This window comes from Anopheles ziemanni, chromosome 2, assembly GCF_943734765.1.
Source record: "Anopheles ziemanni chromosome 2, idAnoZiCoDA_A2_x.2, whole genome shotgun sequence".
In the NCBI taxonomy this organism is placed as follows: Eukaryota; Metazoa; Arthropoda; class Insecta; order Diptera; family Culicidae; genus Anopheles; species Anopheles ziemanni.
The window spans coordinates 62259112-62284070 of record NC_080705.1 but is presented as its reverse complement, the minus strand read 5'-3'; the positions used below and the strand labels follow the sequence as shown (position 1 = coordinate 62284070).

General features: G+C 45.9%; 1 protein-coding gene across 1 annotated transcript; it reads left to right on the top strand.

Moving 5' to 3' along the window:
* The first annotated feature begins 338 nt into the window (after nt 1–338).
* On the top strand, nt 339–24959 carry LOC131294041 (cubilin homolog). The gene is made up of 15 exons (XM_058322087.1): nt 339–415; nt 1342–1614; nt 1697–2375; nt 2438–2668; nt 10817–11215; nt 11281–12871; nt 13558–14964; nt 15035–15378; nt 15449–15818; nt 15884–16216; nt 16324–16514; nt 16577–19664; nt 22014–23323; nt 23387–23467; nt 24066–24959. The coding sequence occupies exons 1-15, from the start codon at nt 339–341 to the stop codon at nt 24957–24959; spliced, it is 11268 nt and encodes a 3755-aa protein (XP_058178070.1).

Here is a 24959-nt window from a genome sequence, read left to right as displayed (position 1 = left end):
CACAAAACTCTGTATTATGTTTCATGCTTCATTTTCATTCATAGTCTACTTTCATTCACAACAGTTTATCACACAAAAGATAGGATGGGGAACTCCCATCACTAACCAGAGCCATCTGTTTATCAGGTGCGGTATTATTTACAGGGGGCGAACCTTAGAAGTGATAATCCACACCCGGGCTATTGGTATAAAAAGGCCCATCCTGCCAGTCGGAAGTTCAGTTCGTGCCTCCAGTGATCCCAAGTGTGCTTAGAAAAGCTCTCCTCTAAGTTGTTGAAGTGAAGTGGAAATGTGACAGTGTATTGGAAACAAAAAAAATCTAGTGCATGAAGTTGAAAATGCGGCCCAAACTGTACTGGGCACTTTTGGCCCTGGTGGGACTGTTTGATAATGCTTTTTGTGGATTCGAAGACCAGTAAGTGTTGCTATGCTAGTTTGGCCAGTCAAGATGTGATTTTTATGTTGTTGATTTTTGGGGAAAGTGTGCGACGGGTTAGGAAGAAAATCGTGCAATAAACCAAATAACACTACCTGGCAGCCTGTGGACGAAAGCTAAATTAACCCCTTACAGTCTCAGTGTGTTTTTTTAAGATTTTTTGTGATTTAGATCGATACTGTGTTAAATTTTGTTCAATTTCATCGATTAGTATCGCATAAATGAGTTAAAATGTACAAACATGTAATGACGTGTTTTTGAAGCAAGTGCACTTAGAATCAACGTTGCACAATGAAAATAAAAACAAAACAGGCGACAAAAACTGCCCAAGCCAACCTCGGGCAAAACTGTGAACGGGTTAAAAGCGGTGAATGCAAAGCGCTTCACAAATGTGGGCGTATTCTGGAAATGATAAGTGTTACAATTCCACCCCCAAGATATGCAAATAGTCGCTGCCAAAAATGGATCTCATTGGATAGTGTATTTATGTCTACGTTTGTATTCCTTCGAATCCATATTATCTCCATACATTAACTGCATCAGTACAGTATTTAAGAATTGGAAAAAACATTATAATTAGATCAGTATATCTACTATAGCTAGTTATTTTAGCTAAGAAACCTGGGAAACATTATTAGAAAATAAAAGTAATTTATTTATACTCATAACATTTGCATACATTCAGTATGTAGTATGTGAGATTAGCGGGAGTTTTCTCCACCCTATATTTGAAAAATAAAGGCTAGATGAGATGAACAAACAAATTGATGGGCGTATATCGTTATCTTTGTATGTCTAACGGCCCTTAAGTATTATTTGTCGCCAGCACATGTAGGGGGAGTTTATCGGAAAGCAGGGTTTTAAGGTATGTAAACGATTCATCTACCGACATTGAATCCTTATAGGGCTAAAATCCTTGCGACCAACGGCCACATCACGTTCGAATCGGCCCAGGACAAAAATATTACCTTCCACTTGAAGGGCAGCGGCCACCTAAACATTGGCGGTATCTGCGTCGACCACATGATGCAGACTCTGTCGAAGATGATCGACGGACGACCCGGTGACAGTCAGCCGTTCCTGCCCGGTGGCAACGTGGCTGACCAGATACAATTGCTAGCGACGTACGTGAGTGGTCCTTTCGGACTGATTAAGCGTGTAGAAGCCCTCGAAAAAGAGTAAGTGACCCTCTAGGGATAAATAAATCGGCAGTAGAAATCGGCCCGTTATAGATTGAGGCCCTTTTTGCTTTCCCTACAGTTCCTCGAACCGGTCCGCCTCACAGACACCACGGATCGGTGCATTGGCGCGGCGAGTAAGAAGTGTGGAGACAAAGCTGGCAACACTGATGACGACCCTGCAGACTAATCGGTGTAGTAGTGGACCGTGTCAGAACGGGGGCACCTGCATAAGCACGTACGATTCGTTCTTTTGCCTGTGCCCGAGCAGCTGGGATGGCCCAACGTGCACGGCGGACGTGAACGAGTGTGCCCACTTCGCGGGTACGGATCTGGGCTGTCAGAATGGTGCCACCTGTAAGAATACGCACGGCGGCTACACGTGTATGTGCCCGGACGGATACCGGGGAATCCACTGCACGACCCGCGCACAGGATTGCAGCACGGCAGGATCGGATCTGTGCGGGCACGGAACGTGCGTGCAGGCGAAGGATGGGTACCGGTGCATCTGCGATCAGGGATGGAAAACGAACGGTCTATCGCCGGCCTGCACTGTCGATGTGGACGAGTGCAGTGAGTCGCGACCGCACTGCTCAAAGGACCCGGAGGTCAGCTGCATCAATCTCCCCGGTTCGTTTGTGTGTGGCGCTTGTCCCGCTGGCTACACTGGCAATGGGTTCTACTGTGTCGACATCAACGAGTGCGAAACGAACAACGGAGGCTGCAGTACGTCCCCTTCCGTGGCTTGCATCAATACCAGGGTATGGCAGTACGGTGTTTTAGAAGTGACCAATCAGTTACCGCAGTTTATATCCCGTCTTAGGGTTCGTACCAATGTGGAAGTTGCCCTCCTGGATACACTGGTGATGGAAGGACGTGTCTCGCTCAGGGTACCCGCTGTACTCCTGGTCTCTGTCATCCAATGGCGCGCTGCGTGGATTATGGTAGTGCGGTACCAAACTGCATATGCATGCCCGGATACATTGGGTCCGGATTTGGTCCTTCCGGGTGTTATCGAGCTTCGCTGAATCCTTGTGCAAGCGGACCGTGCAGGGTAATTTATTTATTTGTTTATTTATTTATTATCCTTACTGTTATTTGCCCCGACGGCTTTATAACGTATAAAGCTTAAAATTAAGTTACAAAAATGTGTAGGGGGTAGAGGGATCACGTAGCCGAATCGAAAGGAATTAAGCATGAGAGGAGAGGTGAAGAGAACGGAATTGAGGGAGAGAGAGAGGTTGAAGTCAAACAGACTGCAGGCATCGTTGAAGACGGACAATGCGATGAGGAACAAGTCGTTTCGGCCATATCGGGTGAGACGACGGGGGATAGCCAACGGACGCATAGCGGGCGCTACGGGATGTAGAAAAGAATGGAGGGGATGAGGAAAGGGGCGTCCAACTGATTGAGAAGAACGCCCGCGATAAAGAGTGCCTGTGCGTTTCTGTGCCCCACGCAAATCTCCTTCAACCCCAGGAGATGACACCGAGAGGAACAGGGAGGAAGAGGAGAAGAGTTGTTCCCAAGAAACCGACGGACGGCAATTCGCGTAAACCTCCGTTGAATGTCCTCGAGCCTGTTCATAGCGGTAACCCCAGGGGGAGACCACACGACACGGGCGTAGTCGAGACAGAGCGAACCCAACAACAATAGAGCGACTTAAGTCAAAGAGGGTTGCGGATCTCGGTCGCAATTCGCGTTATAAACCCGAGCGATTTGTTCGCCTTGTCGACGATCGCGTAAAGATGTGCGTCGAAGGTTAGGGCGTTGTCCACGCCGAGGTCCTTGACCACGGACACACGGGATAGAGGGAATCCACAGACCGTGTAGTCCGCAAGAACAAGGTTGAGCGGACTGCCGAACGACACCACACAACATTTACCGGGGCAATGCGGTGTTAGTTATATACTTTGCTTATTTCAATCCTCGTTTATTCCACGTTCAGAAACATACCACAGACTACAGGGTACAGACTACAGACGTTATACGACAGACTAACTATATTCCTTGCTGCATCTTCTGTGTACGTATAACTCAATCAAATTCTACTAGATTGTTTCGGATTACTAGATTGTTGAAGCTGGAATAGATAATTCAACACTCCTCAATTACAACCGCTTCAACAATTCACCTTGGTCCAACCTAAGAAACCAGACAGCTTCATAAATTTCTTAATGTTCCTAGTGGCATGATAAAGATGTCAGCTCCTCCATATCAGCTTTTATGTACGTGATCTCTTCTAGTAACCGTTTAGGCAGCACACCCTTGATCTTTCCGAACGACGAACGTCACAAGCGAAGACCCACTGATATTTTCGCCTGCTGAGCCTGAGTCGTATTCACCGGAGAAATCCGAATGTTACGCTTCGCCTTCCCGCAAGCCATGCATTGTGATTGGATCCCTACAGTGTTTATACGAAAAAACGATTTCTTTAGGGGCAGTTACATTGGAACTTAGTCAATTCAGCTCCAGCAATCAGTTGTAGAATTCGTGCATCTCTACTGATTGTCACTCGATTTTTAGCTGGATCCAGAAATCTATATGCTTTCCGATCTTTTTTGTAGCCGACAAAGAAAAGCTTCTTTTCCTTGAAAACAAGTTTCAGACGTTTTTCACTAGGAACGTAGACATAGGCTACTGATCCAAATACACGAATAAAACAATACACGGGCTTCATGCCCCCCCCCCCCCCCCCCCCCCCCCCCCAAATTAAATGTGGTGTAACACTGTCAGCTGATGTTGGATGATATCAAAGCAATCTAGAAAGCTGTCTATAATAGAAGCACACCTCTGAACATATCAGTTAGTCTTTGAGCAACTAGTCAATCTGAAGGATATATATATAATAAACCAGTTTCACTATTTACAAGAGGTTATGGGCCGAAAGACGCTGCGCACCGGATTCCACAATATTCCGGTGGTCCTGGGTTCGGAGTTTCCGTGTAAAGATGTTCTTGGATGCGGCTGGTGTGTTGCAAACGCTCAACGAAGATGTGCCATCAGAGGCGGCTAGTGCAAAATTGTTCACGGAAGCGGATCGCAGATCATAAAATTATATCGTCGGATTCCTAGCAGATGAAGTCCTAGAAGTGGTCCAGGACCAGAGAACCGCCAAGGATATGTGGGCAAGATTAAGGGAAACCTTCGCTAAAAAATCTGTGGCTAGTCAGACGCTCTTGCGGAAACAACTTGGGCGTCTGAGGATGAAAGAGAAATCGTCAATGAGGTATCATTTGTTGGCCTTTGACGACTTGGTAAGGCAACTGAAAATGAGTGGTGGGAACATGGAAGAAAGTGATCTGGTGTCCCAGCTCTTTTTGAGTCTGCCCGACTCATATGATCCTCTCGCCCTTGAAAACATTAAAGAAGAGGATTTAAACTTGGAAATTGTGAAGCAACGCCTGCTAGCCGCAGAAAATAAACGTTTGGATCGTCAGAACGGTATGGATGAGGTTAAACCTATGGCGTTTGCCGGGAACAAATCGTTTAGAAGCAAACGTGCTGGAAAATTTAACGGAAAATGTCACCTTTGTGGTCAGGTAGGACACATGAAGAAGAACTGCCGAAAGAGAGAAAGTAATGTTGCTACTCAGTATAAAGGTTGCAGCTTGATGCTAGCAAAAGATTTGCCTATTAAGACGAACGGGAATAATTTCATCAAATTCAAAATGGACTCCGGAGCGAGTGACCATTTAGTAAATCGAAAGATATTTTTCGATTTGGTGAAAAAATTGTCGTCGCCAGTATCTTTGATATAATAGCACATTAAATTGGCGAAATTAACGGCATTAGCAACAAAGGTGTACCATTGAACTTTTGTGATGTTTTATATGTAAAAGACCTTCGCGACAATCTGATATCCGTAAAAAAGTTAACGGATGGAGGAGCAGAAGTTTTGTTCCGAAAGAAGCAAGCTGTGATAAAAATGAATAATGAAATTATCGCTACAGCGCCAGTGAAAGGGAACATGTATGAACTCGCACTCGGAGTGGACAGACATACTGCCAACATGTGTAACAAACTAGAAAATAACATATGGCATCGTCGTCTAGGGCATTTAAGCCAAGATGAAATGAATAAAATTATGCGCAAGAATTTGGCAACGGAAGGGAAATTTTGCGACGCTTGTGCAAAGGGTAAGCAGTGCCGCGAAACTTTCCATGGAACACGACTGAGAGCAAATCGAATTCTGGTACGAATTCATTCAGATGTGTTCGGACCTATCAATCCACCAGCATGGGATGGGACTAGGTACTATGTGTCGTTCATTGATGACAAAACACACTTCGCGATGATCTATTCATTAAAGAACAAATCGGAAGTATTTGAAAAGTTCAAGGAGTATGAAGCATTTGTTACCGCACAATTTGGATCAAAAATATCAAAGCTTACTGTGGATCATGGTCGTGAATATGGCTCGATTGCGCAACGAAAATTTTATAGGCAAAAAGGTATACAAGTTGAGTCTACAGTTGCATACACACCTCAGCAGAATGGAGTGGCTGAGCGTTTTAACCGTACATTGATGGAAAAAGTAAGAACTATGTTGATAGATGCTTTGGTGCCGAAATCGATGTGGTATGAAGCAGATTCAACAGCGGTGTATTTAATGAACCGCAGTCCAACGGAAGCAATACCGGAAGAAAAAACGCCGGCGGAATGTTGGTTTGGAGAAAAACCAAACTTGTAAAAACTACGGGTTTTTGGATGTAAGGCGTATGCGTGGATTCCTACTCAATTGCGAAAAAAATTGGACGACAAGAGTGAGGAAGTTATAATGATTGGTTACGCTCCTAATGGATACCGCCTTTGAAATCGTCGAAAAAGAAAAGTGGTCATCGCTCGAGATGTAAGGTTCGACGAATCCTGTTTTCCGTACAGTACAGACACGAACAAAAACAAGGCAGTTCATAGTTTCGACAAGCAAGAACGAAAAGTGTTTATCAATACACAAGATTTGCTTGCGGAATGTTTGACGGAATCAAACCCAGAAACAGCGAAGCAAGAAGGGGAAGTCGTTGCAGTTGTTGAACCAATACCGAATGAAGAAGTGGTAAATGTAAATTTGGACGGTGGCGAAGAAAGTTGTTTATCGGAAGAACATGAGACGGAATTAGAAGACGGTAACCTGCTAAGGCGCAGTGACAGGAAGCGCCAAGTACCTGGCCACTTCTCAGATTTTAAGGTATATACTGCCAGAGACTCATCTATAATGAATGTTCCAGAAACTTACAAGGAGGCTTTGAATTGTGAAGATTCTGACAAGTGGTTGGCTGCTATACAAGATGAGTTGAAATCAATGGAGAAAAACAAAGTTTGGAAGTTAATACCGTGTCCTGCCAATGCAAAGCCATTAAAAACAAAATGGGTTTTTCGAATCAAAGAAGATGAAATAGGTCGAGCAGTGCGATACAAGGCGCGAATTGTGGCCAAAAGATTCGAACAAAGACCCGGTTTGGACTATGAAGAAACATACGCTCCAGTAGCTAAGTTGGCTACGATCAGGATCGTGCTTGCAGTAGGTGTTCACGAAAGTTTCTTCTTTCATCAAATGGATGTGAACACAGCATTTCTTAATGGGGATTTGAAAGAGAATATCTACATAAATATCCCAGAAGGAATCAAGGCTCCTCAAGGAATGGTATGCAAGTTAGAAAAGTCGCTTTACAGGTTAAAGCAATCCCCACGATGTTGGAACCAGAAATTTACTTGCCAGATCGAGAAGCTTGGTTTTATCAGATCAAAGAGAGACTATTGTCTATATGTACGTCAGGAGATGAAGTATACATCATCTTGTACGTGGACGATCTTTTAATAGCTGGAAGAAACCTTAACTCTGTCTCTGACAGAAATTAAAAGAAAATTGGCAACAGTTTTTGAAATGAAAGACTGTGGAGAACTGAAACATTTTCTTGGAATGCATATTGAATATAATCGTGACAAAGGAATTTTGAAGTTGTCACAAGAAGCGAACATTGAAAAACTTATAAATTGCTTTAAAATGAAGGAATGCAATCCGACAAAAACACCAATGGAAAAGGATCTTCAATTGGAACGTGGTGGATCTGCTGCTGGTGAACCTTATCGAGAATTACTTGGAAGTTTAATGTATGTAATGCTATGCGATAGGCCAGACTTGTGTTATCCAGTTGGCTATCTCGGAAGGTTTCAGCAAGATGCATCCACGGCACATTGGAACGTTCTAAATCGAGTTGTACGATATTTGAACGGAACTAAATCTCTTGGCCTAGAGTTTCACAAGAATAATAATGAAGAAACGCTTGTAGGCTATGCTGATGCAGATTGGGCATCGGATACTCAGGATCGAAAGTCAGTAAGTGGATTAGTTTTCAAAGTATATGGAAATACTGTGTGGAGTAGCAAGAAACAATCTACTGTATCGTTGTCTTCAAGTGAAGCTGAATACGTTGCTCTCAGTGCAGCAGCAGCAGAAGCCATATGGATAAGTGGTGTTTTGGAGGATCTTCATATCGTTACTGGACCAATTCGGATTTTTGAAGATAATCATGGCTGTATAAGTATGGCCAAAAATCTAGAAAACAAACGAACTAAGCATATAGATGTGAAACACCACTTCATTAGAGATTTAATAGAAAAAGGAAAATTAAGTGTTGAAGCAATTCAAATGTTTGGTGGAAAAAATAGGAATGTCGGATTGAGAGGGGGTGATATCAAAGCAATCTAGAAAGCTGTCTATAAAAGAAGCACATCTCTGAACATATCAGTTAGTCTTTGAGCAACCAGTCAATCTGAAGGATATATATATTAAACCAGTTTCACTATTTACAAGATTGGAAGAATATTCTGCAGTAATATTCTTCCATAAATGCAGTAATATTTCTTGGACAGCCCTGATTCAGACAACTGCCATCGGATCATTTCGCTAAACAAACGATTCTTCTTCTCGGCAATACCATTTTGTTATGGAGCTGTCTGTTGTAAAATAATTCCATTCTTGTTAAAAAAAACTCTTAATGCATTCGGCGATTTGTTGAGCTGAACATCATTTGAACATACTCTTCTATCTTTTCGGTAGATTCTGACTTTTGTGTTAACAAATATAGCACACAGCAACGACTGAAATCGTCAACCATGGTCATGTAATTGCGCTTTGCACTTGGTGTCTAGACAATCAATGGTCCACATACGTCTGAATGGATCAAGCCACTTTACCGCGCTAGACTTTGATTTTGCAGATTTCGGGAATGATGTTCTTGTCATTTTTCCTTCAAAGCAAGCACCGCATGCCGAGTCAACAGAACATTCGCATATGTCTAATCCAATTCCGGGTTTCTTCTGCATGATGGTTTTCACAGCATTATGGTGTCTGTGACCCAGGCAACGATACCACACGTGAATCCAGTTTCCATTATACCCGGCCGTTGCTAACACCGTACGCTGTATACCGGTAATGAGTTGATAAAAGTTTCAGTTGTGTTGCCCCTTCAACACTTTTCCGTCTTTCTTCACATCGCAGCCATTTTTGTAAAAAGTTACAGTGCAGTCCTCATCACACAGCTTGCTTACAGACAGCAGACTTCCTGTCAGTGACGGCACATGATACACATGTTTCAGCCTCACAAGGATGTCCTTTTCATTCCCATTTCTGGCACGAAACTTAGTAGGTCCAAACCCTGCTATAGATGTTTCCCTTCGATTAGCCAAGGTTACATTTGTGGTGTTCGTACGTATTTCTTTTAGTAGCAATACGTTGCTAGTTATATGAGATGTTGCTCCTGAATCGAAGATCCACGACGCAGACCAATTTTCTTGTTCAGATCTAGCCGCCAAACACGCTTCTACTTCAGCATTTTCAACCACCAAATGCGCCTTCTAAACGATCTGATCTTAATTTAGTCCTCCGTCTTTTTCGATAGTCGATCCTGTTCTAGCTTCCAACAGTCGCGCCGAATGTGTTCTTTTTTACTGCAATAAGCTTTTTCTTCTTCACTGGTTGCTTTGTTCTTGCCAGCACATTAAAATAATACTCTCCATTTCCATGCTCATCTCTCTTAACTCGCTTCCGCCACTCATCCATAAGCTTTCCTTTCACGAACTGCAGCTTCAAGTCCTCTTCTGGTCGGCTTTCTAGAGCGGTGATCAAAGCGCCGTATGGAGGCTGGACAAAATAATGGCTACCAGCCAATAGTATTTCAGAGCATCCCTCATACGCGCCGTGGACAATTGCGTAATTTCGGCGAGATATTCTGCCATGTTACCATTTTCAGACAGTTGAAGACGAATCAGATTTCTCAGTACGTGGATTATGAAGGATAGCGTGGCTTGTGCATGATGTTTTCTTATAGCTTCCCACATTTCTCGATACATGGCAGAACTCGCCACAACTCCCACAACTCGCTGTTGCGGAATGGATGACGTGACATGCTGTCACCGATGATGTCACCGATGGACAAACCAACGAGAACACAAGCCCTACCATTTTTAACGATCCAGGTAGCATCAAGCACATCAGGCGTTTCCAGCATCAAGCATATAATCCTCGTTTATTTCACGTTCAGAAACAGACCACTGATTACAAAGAACAGACGACAGATTAACAAGGGGACGGGAATTGGCAAATGAGGAGATAGGCAGGAAGATCTTAACATCATCGACGTAGAGCAGCTGTCCTTCACTAGGAAGGATACTCGTTAATGAAAATACATTCGTTAATGAAAAGAGAGAACAGAAGGGTACCAAGAACACTTCCCTGAGGAATCCGGAGACGCCCACGAAGGATTCGGTAAAGCTATCTACCACCTTCACACGGTAGACGCGATCGATCAGAAAGGATTTGATCCAGGAGAGGGAAGGAACACGGATGCCAAGCCGCTCTAGCATAGCCATCAGAAGGTCGTGCGGGAGCGAGTCGAAGGCTTCTTTGAAGTTAGTGTAAATGACGTCGAGTTGCCTGCCGGCCGAGACGTTATTAAAGGCGCATTTGACTAAGGTTATCAAGTTGGATGTTATTTAAAGGTTAATGTGTTCTAATCCTTTGTGTTTAGTGATCTGTTCTCAACCTATTTTTCATATTTGTTCGAATCAAAGCAAACTAACCAGTTTACCTATTCAGGTTACTAGATCATAGAGGGAGTTCAAGTTGCTTTCAAGTATTTACTTTGGGACGTCACTCTTCCGAAATATGCTTTTACCAGATTTTCTTACTACTTCCTTTCAGAACGGTGGAACATGCTTAAAAATTGATGCACAAAACTACAGCTGCACCTGTCCGCCTGGTACGAATCCTCCCAACTGTATAAGCACCCAGTCTCCCTGCGAACCGAACCCGTGCATGAACGGAGGTACTTGCACTCCCTTCTTGAATCGCGCCATGTGTCGATGCCAGAACGGTTACACGGGACCTCGCTGTCAAACGAATGTACGTACCTGTGGGGGTATTCGGTATCAGCTGTCTGGAACGCTACGTTATCCCGAGTTGAACGGAACATACAATCACAATGCGCGTTGTGCCTGGCTTATCAAGACAAACGACACGCAGGTGCTGAATGTGACATTTACGAAGTTTAACCTCGAGAACGCGGTCAGTAATGGAGAGTGCAAGTACGACTGGTTGCAGGTAAGGATTTCAGTAGCTCAGGTTAATGTAATTGAGTAATTGAACTGCCTGATTTGCTCGTTCAGATTCACGACGGTCGCACATCGGCAGCTCAGATCATTGGGAGGTTCTGCGGAAACTCGCTTCCACACGGTGGAAACTTTCTATCCACCCACAATATGCTGTACCTTTGGTTCCGTTCCGATAACTCCACGGCACACGAGGGCTTCGAGCTGAAGTGGGAAAGCATCGATCCGGTATGTGGTGGCACGGTGAATGCCGTTAGCCATGGTATAATCACGTCACCTGGAACACCCGGGAACTATCCACCGAACCGAGACTGTAAGTGGTACCTAGAGGCACCGCAAGGTCGTCGATTACAGTTCACCTTCTTCACCATGAAAATCGAGTCGCATGAAAATTGCAACTACGACTTCGTGCAGATTACGGACGGGGTCGAGGACGAGGGTACACTACTGGCAAAGTACTGTAACACAACACACCCGGAACCGCTGGTCACACCGAGCAATAAGGCCACAGTGTATTTCCACAGTGATGAGAATGGAAATGATGCTGGCTTCCAGATTAGTTACTCGGTTGTGGAGGGTGTACCCGGGTGTGGTGGCATCTACACGGCACGCGAGGGAACTATTACATCACCGCTCTCGCAAACGGACAACGTATACCCGAACAATCTGAATTGCGAGTATCTGATAAAACTACCGACGGAAAGTCGAGTGGATATCCGGTTTAACAAGTTCGTTCTGGAGCAGAGCGAAGGTTGCAAGTTCGATTACCTGGAAATATACGATGGTAGCAACACGGCTGCTCCTTCGCTGGGAAAGTTCTGCGGTGATCGCATACCGCCACAGTACACCTCGACCGGGAACACGCTACTGCTGAAGTTCCACACCGATTGGTCAGCGCCACATCCAGGCTTCAGCGTGACCTATAAGATTAAATGCGGTGGCACGTTTACCGAACCGGGCATGGAAATTAAGTCTCCCTCGTATCCCCAGATGTATTCCGCTGATCAGTTGTGTGACTACATTATCCATGCCCCACTTGGTCAGGCGATCGCTTTTGACTTCCTTGACTTCGAAATCGAGAGGAACAGCTACCCGAGTTGCGAGCTGGACTATGTGGAACTGTACGATGGGTTGATACCGTCGAACGTGACGCTGCTCGGACGGTACTGCAGCAGCAAGGCCCCACCACGCACGATTTCGTCCAAGAACATCATGCTGGTACGCTTTGTCTCGGATGGATCCGTTGGAGGACGTGGTTTTAAGGGAAACTTTACTTTCTTCAACGTGAGCTGTGGTGGTGTCCTGACGAAGGAGGACATCATCATACGTTCGCCAACCATCGCCGAAACGGGCAAGTATCAACACGATTCTCGCTGCGAGTGGATTATTGTCGCACCAGCGGGGCACGCCGTCCAGCTGACGTGGAACAGTTTCGAGCTGGAGCCGAGTGCAAACTGCATGTACGACTACGTGCAGGTCTTCGATAATTCTTCGATGGCACACAGTGTGGTAGGGAGGTACTGTGGCTCAGACAAGCCACCGACGATCACCAGTTCTGGCAATATGCTTACGATACGATTCGTAACAGATTCATCTTCATCGAGGGATGGCTTCAGTCTGGCGTTTACGTTTATAGACGTTGAAAAGAGTAAGTTTTTGAATTGGTTTACTTTGTTTACTTTGATTCAATTTCGAGCATTAACTTGGTCAATTCTATCATGACCATGCTCTGATCATTTGAGATTTTCTGCACCAAATTGAACTAGATATGCTTAATTACTTACTTAATTGGCGATGCAACCGCTGAGCGGTCTTGGTCTGACGAAGCTCCATCTAAAACCGCGCCTGCAACATAGGAGAGTCACCCCTTCGGCGCATGCCCTGGGTGCTAGCAAAGGAACATGGAGTTTTTCATGCACCATATCCTGACAAGTGAAGTAGGCCTTGATCAATCTTAATTTAGCCAAGACTCCAAATAAACTCATGGCTTGATACAGTTTTACCCTGGCTTTGCTATCGTATTCAGCTTTAAATGGTTCATCTCCCTTTTCGGAATCACCTCTGATAGTTTCCTACTATATCTTCAGTGTACGGGTAAAATTAAAAGAACGAGCGAGAATAACTTGTAAGCGATATTCATTGCATTGATATTAACAGTTCAACTTGAACCTAGATTGTATAAAACCACATCATCTCGTTGTCACAATTCTATATTACACAGCGATTCTATTGCATTTTTTAGTGTATAGGCATTATTGAACCACATCATTGTTCAAAGCGTTTTCGTAATTGTAGTTCTAGTCAAACTCATCAGACGTATGCGCTTTATTTCAGCATGTGGTGGAAACTATTTCGCAACCAGTGGCATTATCCGGTCTCCCGGCTGGCCCAAGAACTATCTCTCGAATAAGGTGTGCGAGTGGATCATTACCGTTCCCATGGGCCAACAGATCATGCTGTTGGTACGAAATTTCACGATGGAAAAACACAAAACCTGCCGTTTCGATGGCCTTACAATTAGGAACGGTGGATCGTCGACTGCCCCGCTGATCGGAAACTTCTGCGGCGAAGACAACTTCAACGGGACCATCTCGTTTAGTCACCAGCTGTACCTGCGGTTCTACTCGGATGGTTCACGGAACTATCCTGGGTTCCAGATCGAATGGGATTCGGCGACGACCGGGTGCGGTGGTGTGCTGACGTCCCCGCGGGGCTCCATTATTTCTCCCAATTATCCGCAGCCGTACGGGCACAATTCCTTGTGCGTTTGGCGCATCTCGACCAGCCTTGGTTCAGCCATACATATCGTGTTCACCGATTTGGACATGGAAAGCCACAAGAACTGTCAGTACGACTATCTGGATATTTACGATGGGTTCGATGTGAGCGGTAAGAAGCTCGGACGCTTCTGCAGTTCCGATACGGATCCGATCGTGTTGAACACCGAGTCGAACCACGCCTATATCCGTATGCGGACAGACGACACAAATCATCGACGTGGCTTCCAGCTCAAGTACAATATAATCTGTAAACGTAATATCACCGGTTACGGTGGGTTCATCGAGTCACCAAACTTCCCGAACGAGTATTCTTCCTCGATGGACTGTCGGTGGACGATCACGGTGCCGCCGGGAAATCGTATCAATCTGGAATTTTCACACTTTGACTTCGAATCGATCGGACAGTCGCAGACTGCGCAAAATTCATCCCAGCGCTGTCCATTCGATTATCTTGAGTTGCAGGAGATGGGCACTGGCGATTTACCGATCACTCGTCGCTATTGTGCTGTCAAGCCGAAGCCGATGGTAAGTTTGGGCCGCACGCTTGATCTGATCTTCCACACGGATTCGAGCGGCGAACAGATGGGCTTTCGGGCGGAATGGTCCATCAATGGGTGTGGTGGCGATCTGACGAAACCGTCCGGTGTCTTGAGTTCACCGAACTATCCAAACCCGTACCCGAAGGAAACGGAATGCCACTGGACCATCACGACCGAGCCGGAAACGGTGATCAATCTGATCGTGGAAGACTTTCACATGGAAACGGGCGAAGATTGTCGCTTCGATGGTCTGCGAGTGGCAAGCGATGCCAACTTCACCAATCCGCTAGTGACACTCTGTCACGAGCAGAAGGAACCAGTTAACATTGTCAGTAGCAGTAATCAGCTCTTTCTGAGGTTCTACAGCGATTCTAGCTTCACGCATAAAGGGTTCCGGGCACGATACACAACTTCCAACCAGAGTGAGTGTCACACATTGCGAGGCCATCTTGTTCGGTTCGAGGCAATTAATTAACTTTGAACGTTTTCCAGAATGTGGGGGACGGATCATCAACCACGAGGGTTACATTTCTTCGCCCAATTACCCAAGCAACTACCCAAGCAACGCTTCCTGCTCGTGGATCGTCAGAACTGATCCATCGCACACACTTCAGTTCGCCTTGAAAGATTGGGCAATCCATAAATCGGACAACTGTTCCGGTGACTCACTCAAGGTGTACGATGGTAATGTACGTGCGATCGACAAGCTTCTGCTGACGGTGTGTGGCAGTGAGTCCAACATTACCACCGTTTCGACCACCGGGAACGAACTGCTGGTAACGTTCCAATCGGACGAGATGTACGAGGCGAAAGGATTCCAAGCTAGTTATCAGACGGTAAAATACCCACAGAGAAAGTGATGTGTCGAAAATGTTACATTACTTCTCCAAAAACTTCAATTCACAGAGCTGCGGATCACGTATTATGGTGACCACGCCTGGTAGCATCACGCTCAATAAGGCACACAAGATGTCTTCCGACAACTGTACCTGGGTGCTGGTGGCTCCGGTGGAAACTCAGCGCATTACATTGACGATCGTACATCTGAACATTTTCGATATGCAGTCCGAGGAGGGAGAGTGCTATGCGACTGTTACGGTCTACGAGGGCGAGACCACCGACGGTCCGATGCGGTTCGAGGGTTGCGGACACAAAATCCCACCGGCAATCGTTAGTCGTGGCAATGCCCTAACGGTGCTAATAAGCTCCGAAGATCTGTATCTGCAAAAGATTGACAATCTGTTCATAGATATGACGTACACTACGCTCGAAAATGGTACGCATTTGATTGGAGATTGAAGGAATTCAAGGCTTACCCTCTTTTGGTATCTTTCATCACAGCTTGCGGTGGACGTCTCACAGCTCTGGCGGGTGAGTTTGCCTCACCAAACTACCCGGACACATATCCACTAAATGTCGAGTGCATCTGGGAGCTTTCGGCTTCCCCGGGTAACAAGATGTCGCTGTTTATTAAGGAGATGGACATCCAATCATCGGACAACTGCAATGAAGATTATCTTGAGATTCGGGAAGGAAACGGTGGTGGCCCACTGTTGGGTGATTTTTGTGGAAATCAAATTCCAAAGAACCTGACAGAGGCGAGCAGTTTCTGGATCAAATTCCGTTCAAATGGTGTCGGTGTGGCAAAAGGATTCCTAGCGGAGTATTCCTATGGTATGTCGTATGCTATTGGGTTCCCTTGTGATTTATGCAACCTTATGGAGAGCGTATTAAACTTATGCTGTTATCTTCATTAAATCATATTCTTATATGTCCGCCAGATACTTTAAGTGAAATCTCCGGTTCCAGTGGCACAGTAACATCGCCAATGTACCCGAAGGGCTACACTCAGATGGAAAATATAGGCTGGCGGATAACCGTGGATATCGGTTCGGTGATAGCGATAAAGTTCAACAACTTTGCTATCGACCGACAGGCGATAGATCAGTTTATGTGTGAAGGCACCCTGATAGTAGGACATATGCTTTTTGAAAGCTCCTTAGACACGGTATAATATTTTGTCCCTGCTTGCAGATCTACGACGGTTACGACGATACGGCCGTCCCACTTCTCACAGCCTGTGGCTTCACAAAACCGGACCCGATAGTTTCAACAACTAACGTGGTGTACATCTTGCTCGACCATTCGGACGTAACGGATTCCTCCACGTTCTCACTCAGCTGGCAACAGAAGGCCAGTGAAACGGAAGAATCTTCCTCCGAATCCGACGAGAACTTCTGTGGTGGCCACACGACCATCGTACTGAACGGTACCGACCAAGTGTACAACCTCTCATCTCCAGGCTACCCCAACGGCTACCAAACGGGTCTGAACTGTAGCTGGATCCTGCAGTCGGCTATTCCAACGTACCATCCGTATCTAGATTTTAGCTTTATCGACCTGGACGAAACGAGTGACTGTTTGGCGGACTACGTTGAGGTGTTTAGTTCTACGGATCTGCTCACCTGGAAGTCGTTCGGGCGCATCTGCACTTACGGTTTACGCATGAAGCGAAAGTACGACGGAATGCCCTACTTAAAGGTAGAGTTCCGGTCGGATTACTACATGAATCGTACCGGATTTATTGGAACTGTTTCACTCCGTTGTGGAGGGTTACTAACGGATCCGAATGGAGTTATTACGCAGCCCAACGTGACAGCTCTTCCACCACGTGACATACCACATCCATGGATTTCGACGAATGAATGTTTCTGGAACATCAGTGTACGGGCGGGACGCACGATAGAGTTTAGCTTCGAACATCTTAACATCAGCGCCCTCGGGACGTCTACATTGATCCGCGAGGGTTTCGTAGTAATCCGGAACGGTATAGATCAGTACTCGCCTCTGCTCGGTCGGTACAGTGGCGTAGAGATACCGAGCAGCATTCAAACGAGTAGCAATAAAGCATTCGTGAGGTACATCCCCAATAGAATGGCTGGCCCGAACAAATTCCGCTTGCTCTATCGCGAGGTGAGCATCGAATGCGGCGGTAGCATGGTGTTGCGTTCGCAGTACAATTCGACAACGGTATTATCGCCGAACTATCCGGATGTACCGGCACCGCACAGTGAATGCTTTTGGTCCTTCCTAGCACCAGCCGGAGAGTTGCTGCAGGCCCAGTTTGTTGATATGGATTTCTTTGCAAGATTACCTAACTGCAAAGATGAGTACATTTCACTGCGAGAAGGGCTCACGGAGGCCGCACCGGAACTGGTGAACTCGTGCACAAGCGACATCTCGAAACGGATTGTTACCAAAACAAATGCCCTTTCTGTGAAGTATTTTAACAATCGCGCAGAAACACATGCACGGTTCAAGCTGCAGGTAAGCCTAGTAAAATGTGGCGGAGCAGTGCGTGGACCACGTGGAACGATCTCTTCCAAGAACTATCCCCAGCCTGGTGGCTATCCTTCTGCGACCGTATGTGAGTACTACATACAGGAAGGTTTGCATGGAACGCTTAGTTTCACCTTTGCCGATCTACACCTGCCGACCAGTGTGAACTGTTCGGCCAACGATAATGTGAAGATCTACACACTCTTTCCGGGACCGAACGCTACCGCGGTCGAAGTTGGTACATTCTGTGGCGCAACCATACCAACCCAGCCGATCGTAAGTCTCCTGCCGAGCGTGAAGATCGTCTTCACTACGTTCAAGGCGAACGCAGTTTGGCGCGGCTTCCGGCTTAACTACGCCCTCAACTATAGCCGCTGTAGTCACGCGTTCAATGCCGAATCCGGTGAGATCACTAGTCCAGGATACGGGCAAGATTTACAGACGTCTACGTACTGCGAATGGCGTATCACCGTCCCATTGGGAAGGCGTGTTAAGATCGAGTTGCTGGATCTCGACATCCAGGGCTCGGAAGTGGCGTTCTGGTACCCTCGCTTGTCGTTCTACGATGGATTAAACTATAATGCGCGCATCAAAGTGATCACGTCCGCTACAACGCCCAACGATGTCGGTCCAATCTACTCAAGCGATAATGTTATGCTGGTACAATATCTCGCCCGGCCTGCCAGTGGGAAACGAGGATTCCGCTTGCGCTTTTCCAGTGACCAGTCAACACTTTGCGATGGCGACCTGAACGGATCGGAGGGAAGCATTGAGAGTCCTACCAACGTGAGTACGGCCGTATGCACCTACAGACGAACGCAGGGTTCTTTGTCAAACGATCCCCTAAAGCCAAACCTCGGTACACTGGTGATGAACTTCCGCGAGGTGATAGCCGGTCCGTACAATAGGATGTGCATCGAGATTTCACATAGAGCGATGGCTGCTTTTACCGGTTCGTTGGTATTGAAGCGATTCTGCCAAAACACCACTCAGCAGATGGTGTTGTCACCGTTTCATGATACATCCATTGCGCTCGTTCGAAACAGCATTTTCCCGCAGTCGTTCAAGATGGACTATCGGGTCAACCAGTGTGGTGGCGGATTTGCCACGATCGGTAACATTTCCCGTCCGCAAGGAACTTTCGGCGATAAGGCATTGCACTGCGCGTGGTCCATAAGCTATCCGGATCAAACACTGATCGAGATCAACTTCACGCGGTTCGATCCACAGTTTACATGCGAAACAGAATATCTAACCGTATACAACGGACCCACACCCCTCAGTCCAATGCTCGGTCGGTTCTGCAAGGAAAACCTGCCGAAGCCTGGGTGGACCATCGCCACCCAGAAACATCTACTCTTCGTCGAGTACCATACGACAACGTACAGCAAATCGGGCGACTTCGAGCTGAGACTCAGCAGCAAAACGTTCGGTTGTGGCGGTACGCTCCATCAGGGCTCGAACCGGTTCAGGGCACCGTTGGAGAAGGGTAAGTATCGACCGAACCAAGAGTGCGTGTGGTTACTGCGAGCCAACCCCGGTCAACATATCGGTGTCAGCTTCGTCGAACGGTTTAATCTGGAGAAGAGTACCAACTGCACGAAAGACTACGTGGAGTTGTTTGATCGGCGCGGTGATGAATGGGTCAGTCTAGGGCGAGTGTGTGGCAAGGAAACTCCACCCACTTTCAACTCCACCGATACCGATATGAAAGTCGTTTTCCACACCGATGACTCCATCGAGTCGGATGGATTCACCATTAACTGGGAATCGAACTGTGGAGGTAAGTGTACGAACATACCCGGCCTGTTCTATAAAGCGCAAATCCATTATGTCCACTATATCCTGTTAGGCAGCTTAACGGCAGTTTTACAGCTCATTCGTGGCCTACACGATCAACTGGTCCAACTCCGTTTGGGCTTCAACATTATTAGAATGGATCAAGTGTTTCGGGTTTGTTTAAATTGCAAAAGTAATAATGTGATGCATTATGTGATAAGACCATGTCTGACCAAAATACTGTATCGTATTCTTTATAAGTTTTTCTTTTGAAGAACGCCACTTACGGCTTACAATGTGTGCTGTGAAGGGAAACCATTTTGCCTTATATCTTTCCCTTCAGCGTTTGTACTTTCCTGTCCGGATTAAAATCTATATCAGCTGAATTCGGCGGACGGGAAGCGTCTCCAACATCCAACTTGTTCACTCGTGGTGATGATATAACAAAAAGTTGTTTTATTTTTTTTATTTTTTTTATGAAATCGTTGAATCACTTTATTTATTTTTCTTATTTTTTCAGAAAGAACTTGAAATCACTTTATTTTACACGTTGAACACTTTACGGAAAAATCAAAGTTCTCGAGTTGGAATATCTCTGGTAGACCTCTGTGTACTGTAATTTCCATAGACCCAATCAACAGACTATAACCCAACAATTAGACTGGTGAATCTCAATTCCATAAGAATGTAGAAATTACGGCATCAAATCCCGTAAACTACAAAACATGACAAATCTTCTATCTATCTTATTCTTCTTCTTTAAATTATAAAATTTAGTAATGTACGGTTGCAAGGCACAAGGATGTACAGTCTTAGTTTACATGCTATGCATTCGGTAGCCTGCTGCTGGATTAGGAAAAAAATCCTAACCAACATTTCCGCAACAGAAGAATGGAATAAGCGTCTTAATGGTCTATCTTGATGCGCTTTGTTCTCGCTTTGAAGTCTCTAACTTGCCACGGATGATTAATATTTTCACTTTGTCCACAATTATGAATTCGTTCTTTGAGGATTGCGCTGAGAATATTTTTCGATGTAACGCAAAACACTTTTCATCACATCACATTCCTTTCCGAGAGTTGCGCGTGATGGTGCTGCAAGATCTTAAAATGTGCATCAAATCCGTGTTCAATATGCACGGGCAATCTGCTCAGCTCGATCGAATCGCTTTTGCTGTGTATTTTCCCATACTGAAAATGTACGAACGAAATCGGTTCACATTCGAATCATACGGTTCACAATCACAAAACCCTTAACATAAACGCACTACAGTTAAGTTCCTTAAGGACAAATTCCTGATCCGATTGCACAAAAAACCAAACGCACTCGCCTCCAAAAACAAACACTTACAAAATGACCCAAACAATCCAAAATCAATTTTGCGGAACCTGACACGTTAATTTATAGCGATGGCGACCTTGAACGCCATGGTAATTGCTTGAGTGAAATAAAAGGATACTTGGATAATGAAACTCATTTTCAAATAACACTTTGTTGACATAAATCACAGAAACTGTTCTGTAGGTCACTTGATTTTCCGTAGACTTTACGTAATATGCGACCAATTTCCTGAGACACTACAAACACCAAAAACACAGTTCACAGTGACCTGGAACTGGAACTGGAAAGAGATATACGAATATATACTGGAAAGAGATATATGAACGATTACGCTTCGTTTCCCGTACCCTTAAGGATACTCGAATTACTAAAATACTTTTCATGTTAAAATTGATTTTTGAAGCAATTTCAAATGTTCACGTGGCACCAGAGCCTTATGAAATACATTCAAATGACAAGGCCTACAATTCAGTGACAAAATGAAAATGAAAATTTGACTAGGGGTAACTCACAAATTTCTTCATATAACCGTTTAACACAAAAAAGTAAAACAAAACACATCACGCACAGCAGTAATGGTAAATTTAATTTACATTGGCTTCTCGAATATCGGGATACGCGGTTCTACAAGGGTTTTAAAACTCGAACAAAACACAAATTCATATAAACCACAGCACAAACAACACAAAAAATCCACCAAGATGCACAAATCAACCAGAACGCAATCCAGAGCTCACTTCGTTGGACTCGGAAACGGAAGGAAATAGTTGATCGACATTTTTTTAGCAAGAATAGTTTCAAAGCTTCCTACGATGAAGTTGGATAGTACCGATTTTCATGGTTAGAAAAGTATCCCAACTGAAATTACAAATTTTCCCTAGGTAGGTTTCACAAAAACAAAATGTACAATGGAGCCCGTGTTACCGGGCAAATAAGCTAGTTCAATTAAATTTAGATGACGTAAAGAAACATTAGCACTGTACCAGACCATTATCCTTACTATCACCCGCAGGAATATTCTACGCCAGCCAGGAAACGAAAGTTATGGTCAGCCCTAACTACCCAGACAAATACAACAACATGCAGACGTGTAACTACACGTTCCTCGCGAACAGCAGCGATGGTGGAATCGTGTTTAACTTCCTCGACTTTGAGCTCGAGGACACACTGATTTCCTCAGTGTGTGCGTACGACAACGTGACCGTCTACCGGAAGTTGGAGTTCGCAGAACCGCTCACCTGGGACAAGATGGCGACGTACTGTTTGAAAAGTCCGCCCGGGCGGTTCCGGGTGCAAGATCGGGCCGCGATCGTTTTCAAAACCGATCGCTACATACAAGCTCGTGGCTTCAAGTTTGAGTACCGGCTAGACTCGTGCGGTGGCAACATAACCAACACGAGCGTTATCCGCAGCCCGGAGCACATGCCACCGGATGGGTCGTATCGGCCGGCCATCACTTGCCGTTGGTACATTAAAATTCCTGCCGGCCAGAAGGTGACGGTACGGTTCGAGACGCTCGATATAGAGCACACCGAGTCATGCTACTTCGACCAGGTGGAGGTGTACCGTGGGCTGGAACCGACCTCGGACCACCGCTTGGCTCTGCTGTGTGGCAATCTGACGGCGCAGGCCCCACCGATCGCGATCACCGGTTCGCACGGATTGGTAGTGTTCAAGACAGAATCGTTCACCTCCACCGTGGCCATGATGTCCGCCTTGATTCTCTACACACCCGCCTGCGACAAGCAGTACAAACTGGACGAGCGCTCACCGTCGGCCAAATTGACTCTGGTAGGCAATGATAATGCGCGCATTATGGACTGCGAGGTCATCTATGAGGCACCGAGCGGCTACACGCTGCAGGTTAGCTTCTCCCAGTTCCACGTTGGAACAGAACGGAATGTTTCTGACTGCTCGGACAATTTCGTCGAACTGCGCGACGGCGCTAGTGTGTTCTCGCAGCTGATTGGACGATTCTGCGGTAATGATCCGGTTGCAACGCAAACCACCTTTGGATCGGCACTGCACTTACGATACAAGACCGACTCGATGCTCCAGGGTACGCTGTTCGATGCAAATATCTCCATCGTGCCATCCCTCTGTGGTGCGATGAAACACAACCTCACCGGCGGAGCGATCGTGACGCTCAACACGCCGAACTACGGGGAACAAAAGCGATACCCACCGAACACCAAGTGTCTGTGGGAGCTAGAGGTCGCAGCAGGAAAGCAAATCGAAATACAGTTCATGCAGATGGATCTACAACCCTACGACGATCAGAAAAAGCAATGTATGGATTCCTTGTCCATTCAGGACGCATCAGTAAGTACACATTCATAACGAACAGGGAGAGCTTATATCAACGCAATTATCGTTACTTTACAGATGAAATCTATCATATACGAGGGTCTCGGTAGTACGGTAATCTTCAACGGACGCTCCGCCATTAAAACAAGTTTCTATCAGGTAAGAGCGACCGATCAGAGTAAGCGACGTTTTGTTTTTGTTCCGTTCAAGCCCGTCTCATTTTGAAACCATGGACAAAATATAAAATAGTTTAATAATGAGATAATGTAAAAATGTCAATAGAAATTCTCACACCATTAAAAAAATGTAAAGTGCTGTTTACTGTCCAAAATTCTTCATCGACACACTCCGCAAAGCTTTTGTAGTTTGAATCAATTATGAGCATTTTCCAGTGTTTAATGTTAATACAATCAGTTTAAAAACTTTTCAGTGGTTTCTTCTTCTTTTTCTTCATCTTGGCGTAACGACCTCTTGGTCATGCCTGCCCGTTAAGGGCTTACGAGACTTGTTTCCCTGTTGTACGTGGATAGTCAGTGCTCTCGTACAGGGGAGGGTCCGGTCTTGGTTGGGATTCGAACCCACGTCGTCGAGGTGGTGAGCTCCGGCGCTCATGGGCTGATTTTCAGTGGTTTATGTACCGTATCAATGTGGAGTATTAATCGAATAGTTCATAAAAAGAGCGCACTTTAGCTTCTGTTCAGCAATTGATGTTATTTAAACAAATAACATTTTAAATCATTTTCTTTGAACCCCACAGGGAAGCCGTTATCCCAATGGAAACCACATTTACTGTGGCACTGGTAAACTGCCGGGTACATACGTGTCCATTACGAACCGAGTGTACGTCAAGTTCGAAAGTGACTCCACCATCGAGAGCCGGGGTGTCGTACTGCGCGTCCACCAGAGCAGCCGGTGTTTACAAAACTACACCGCCTTGCAGGGACGCCTGCAGCAGTCCGAAGTTTCCAAGGACGAAGCGTGCACCGTCTCCATCGAAGTGCCGCAAAACTACACGATCGCACTGTACTTCAACATCTTTTTCCTGTACAACGTGGACTGCGCCATTCACGCGATCAAAGCGTACGATGGTTCGGGCGAGGATCGGCTGGTCGGCGAGTACTGCAACTTTGTCACACCAAATCCAATCTTCACGAGCACCAATGTGCTGCGGTTGGTCATACCCGCCATCGACCGAGAGTTCGTGTCACTGTCGCTCGATGCGACCTACGTTGCCACCGACCAGGGACGTGGCTGCGGTGGTGAGCTGTTCAGCTACGGGGGCATTTTCACCAGCCCCCTTTACCCGAACAACAATCGGACGCGCATGGAGTGCCTGTGGACGGTGAGAGTTCCCACCAATCTCGTGGTCGCGCTGCGTTTTGAAGTGTTTGACTTGGGCAGCAAATCGTCCTGCGGAACGGATTACTTGCAGATATTGGATACGGAGGAGGAGTTGACTGACGCTAGCAGGACAGGGGCGGACAAAGAAAAGGTCGTTCGTCAGCATTGTGGAAACGAGAAACCAGCGAACTACATTAGCAATAATAACGTCGTGCAGGTGCGATACAAGAAAACGCAAAACTTTGCCGGCGTTGGTTGGATGATCAAGTATATAAGTCTTGAGAAAGGCGCCACTGTTAATGACTATTAA